At 38.5% G+C, this 3,280-nt stretch overlaps 1 protein-coding gene across 1 annotated transcript; it reads left to right on the top strand.

The window, feature by feature from the left end:
* Window positions 1-1,092: 1,092 nt before the first annotated feature.
* Window positions 1,093-1,604, top strand: LOC137646513 (uncharacterized). The gene is made up of 2 exons (XM_068379620.1): window positions 1,093-1,217; window positions 1,415-1,604. Exons 1-2 carry the CDS (start codon window positions 1,093-1,095, stop codon window positions 1,602-1,604), a joined length of 315 nt encoding a protein of 104 aa, XP_068235721.1.
* The last annotated feature ends 1,676 nt before the right edge of the window (window positions 1,605-3,280 follow it).

Raw genomic sequence — 3,280 nt, 5'->3', positions numbered from 1 at the left:
CAGACTACCAAATATTAAACTAAAAGCAAAGTGGTTTAACATAAAGATCCTATGCTTACATGCACACACAGATATAACAGATGATGATGAAAAAGATGAAATGTGTGATCATGTAAAATTTGAAATAGACCAAATACCATGACACGATGTATTGCTCATTTTGTGTGATATGAATGCAAAAATTGGTAAAGAGGTAAATGCTTTCCAAGGCTCTATCGGCCTGCATAGTTTCCATCAAGAAAATAATAATAATGGGATTAGATTGACAACATTTGCAATCGAAAACTCTATGGTCATCGGAGGTACTATTTTTCCCCATAAGGACTCCCTTAAAGGAACTTGGATTTCACCTGATGGTAATACTATAAATCAAATTGACCATATAATGATTAAAAAGAAAATTAGATCGGATCTGTTTGATACTAGGGCTGTCAGAGTTGCAGATTGTGACTCTGACCATATGTTAGTAGTTGGAAATCTCTGACTTAAATTAAAAAGTAAAAAATTTAAAACAATTAAAAACCATCAAACCAGATATAGAAAAACGAGAAGAGAACAACGTAAGAAATCCCTATGCTATAAATGTACAAAATAGATTTGGACTACAGGAAGAAGAGGGAAATAACATCGGACGGGGAGACAATAAAGTCAGTAGTATCTGAAGCTGCTATGGATTCTCTAGGACCATGTATCAATGCACGTAGAAGGAATAATTGGTTTGATGAAGAGTGCAGAAGTGCTGCTGAAAGAAGAAAACGCTGTAGGATGAAATGGATAAAAGACAGGGTTAGCATTGATAAGAGAGAAGATTTAAGAGTGTGTAGAAATTTAGCCACAAGCACAACCACAAGAAAGAAAAGAGAGAAGGTAGGAGAGGAACTGAGAGAAATTGAAGAAAATAGGGCGCATGGAAAAATGTGAGAGCAATTTCGGGGAATTAATAGGATGAGAAATGGATTCCAGCCAAGAATGAACTTCATCAGAAATAAAGAAGGTAACATAATTTGTGGAAAATAAGAAATACAAAGGAAGTGGATAGAACACTTTAAGGAGCTTTTCAATCGGCCACCACCTCATAACCCAGTAGATGAAATGGAGATGGAGGGAAGTATCGATGATGTGGAGGCACCAACCAGAGAGGATATTACAGATGCTATAAGGAAGCTCAAAAATAATAAAGCAGCTGGGATTGATAATATAGCTGCAGAACTAATAAAGTATGAGGGCCAGGCTCTTCATAATAAGATTATTAGCTCAATGTATAGCATATGGGAGTATTGGAGTAATGCCTTCAAACTGGGAGGAAGGGATTCTGGCAGTACTACATAAAAAAGCAGATCGCACTATATGTGGAAACTACAGCGGCATTTGCATATTGCCAGTTGGTTACAAAATCCTTGCAAATATTTTGTAGAAACGATTATGAGTTTATTGCGGATATAATTGGTGACTATCAGGCAGGTTTTAGACGAAACCCAGATACAGCTGACCAAATTTTCACCATAAGGCAAGCTCTAGAGAATTATTGGGAGTTCAACAAAAACTCTTACCATCTATTCATAGATTTCAAGCAAGCCTATGACAGTGTGCATGGACCATCATAATGGAACATACTAAAGTTCTTCCACATACCAGTGAAATTGATAAATCTGGTCCAAATGTGCTACTGGAATACGACGTGTAGGATCAAGGTCGGGGAAATACTGACAGAACCCTTTAACATCCATGGAGGACTAAAGCAGGGAAACACTCTATCAACACTTATTTAACTTTGTACTGGAATGGATAATGCGAATTACACCTCCTACCAGATTACCCATCCAGCTGGATAATACCATTATAGACAGACTTGAATATGCCGATGATGTGGACCTTTGTGGAAATTATCTACTTAGCATCGAAGAAACATATGTACAGTTTAAAAACAATGCAGAACGTACAGGCCTGAAATAAACAATACAAAAAATAAGATAATAGAGGTTTTAAGAACACCTAATCTAGATGGAGATATGGATTTTGGAGGATCACCACTGGAAGCGGTATCCACATTTAAATATCTTGGCTCCTCCACAACGTCACACAACATGATCCAGGAAGAAGATAGACTAAGGATTGTAGCAGGGACATGATGTTCATGGGTACTCAATAACACCGTAAGATCCAGAATTTTATCTAGGCCCACAAAAACACAAATATATACCGCCATCATCCGTCCAGTGGTCCTATACGGGTGTGAAACATGGGCACTCACTAGACAGTTGGAAAATAAACTTGAAGTTTTTCAAAGCAGTATCTTGAGACGGATCTGGGGACCGGTTTGGGATGATGAAGCTGGAGAGTGGCGCAGGCGCCATAATCATGAATTGATAGCTCTCTCAGGTTTACCGCCTATCTCCAATATTATTGTGATGCGTTAGGGGCAAATTCTATTTCCTCATTAAGCATCACTTCAATATTGTTTTTAATTATTAAAAGTTAATCAGTCATTCATATCAGAGCATTTAACTATTTATATTTAAATCCTCAAGAGAGTGGGTGCAGGTAAAATGCTGTAGAGTTCCTTAACTTTACTGGTGAACTTAGTGAACAATAGTTTTACGGTATTCTTCTACATTGATTAATTAGTTTAAACATAGACTGGAACAATAAAAACTCTTGAAGATTGGAGGCTGCAACCGTAGACTTCTATTACACACTTCAGCATTTGGGATGCACAATTCCTGAATTCGATGTGGGCGATTTGGGGATCGCTTTTTCTTTATGTGTCCATTCATCGACACTCTTCTCGGTAATTTCTCCTTCATCGTAGATAATCTTATACCTCCCAGTTGAAAGGTGAAATCGTTGGTAGATAGGGAACTTAGTTCCATTTTCGTCCTGCTTTGGAGACTTAGAAAATTTCTTCTTGTTAACTTGATGTTTAGTAAGTTCCGGCCAACTCAACACTTGGTGTGGGGCCTCGCCCCAGGACAGGGAGAAGGGACAACCGACTCTCGCGGTTTACTTTAGGAAAGAGTGCACCTCTACTATCACATCATTGGCTTAAGTATCCCAGAACAAGGGCGGTGTAATTTTGTCACGTCATGTGACTGTTCTTGTGTTTTATTGGTCCCCTCTTCTGACGTAATAGCAACGTCACACATTAATTTGTGTCACTACCCGCTTCCCTGCAGGCGGTGAACCAGGTGTGCATTTCTGTTGAGTGAGTCACGCGATATGTTTTCATCGTTTGGCCGGGATGTTTTGGCGAACTAAGCACAACACAAGCATTTTTCACAAA

The sequence above is a fragment of the Palaemon carinicauda genome, chromosome 9 (genome assembly GCF_036898095.1).
Source record: "Palaemon carinicauda isolate YSFRI2023 chromosome 9, ASM3689809v2, whole genome shotgun sequence".
NCBI lineage: Eukaryota > Metazoa > Arthropoda > Malacostraca > Decapoda > Palaemonidae > Palaemon > Palaemon carinicauda.
Note: the sequence above shows the minus strand (reverse complement) of the source record. Positions and strands in the feature narration are given on the sequence as shown.

What these genes read in the sequence shown, in the direction of transcription:
- LOC137646513 (XM_068379620.1), top strand. Translation starts at nt 1,093, where the DNA reads ATGGAGATGGAGGGAAGTATCGATGATGTGGAGGCACCAACCAGAGAG. An exon ending in ATAGCTGCAGAACTAATAAA is followed by an intron (nt 1,218 to 1,414) that starts GTATGAGGGCCA and finishes AATATTTTGTAG; the next exon opens with AAACGATTATGAGTTTATTG.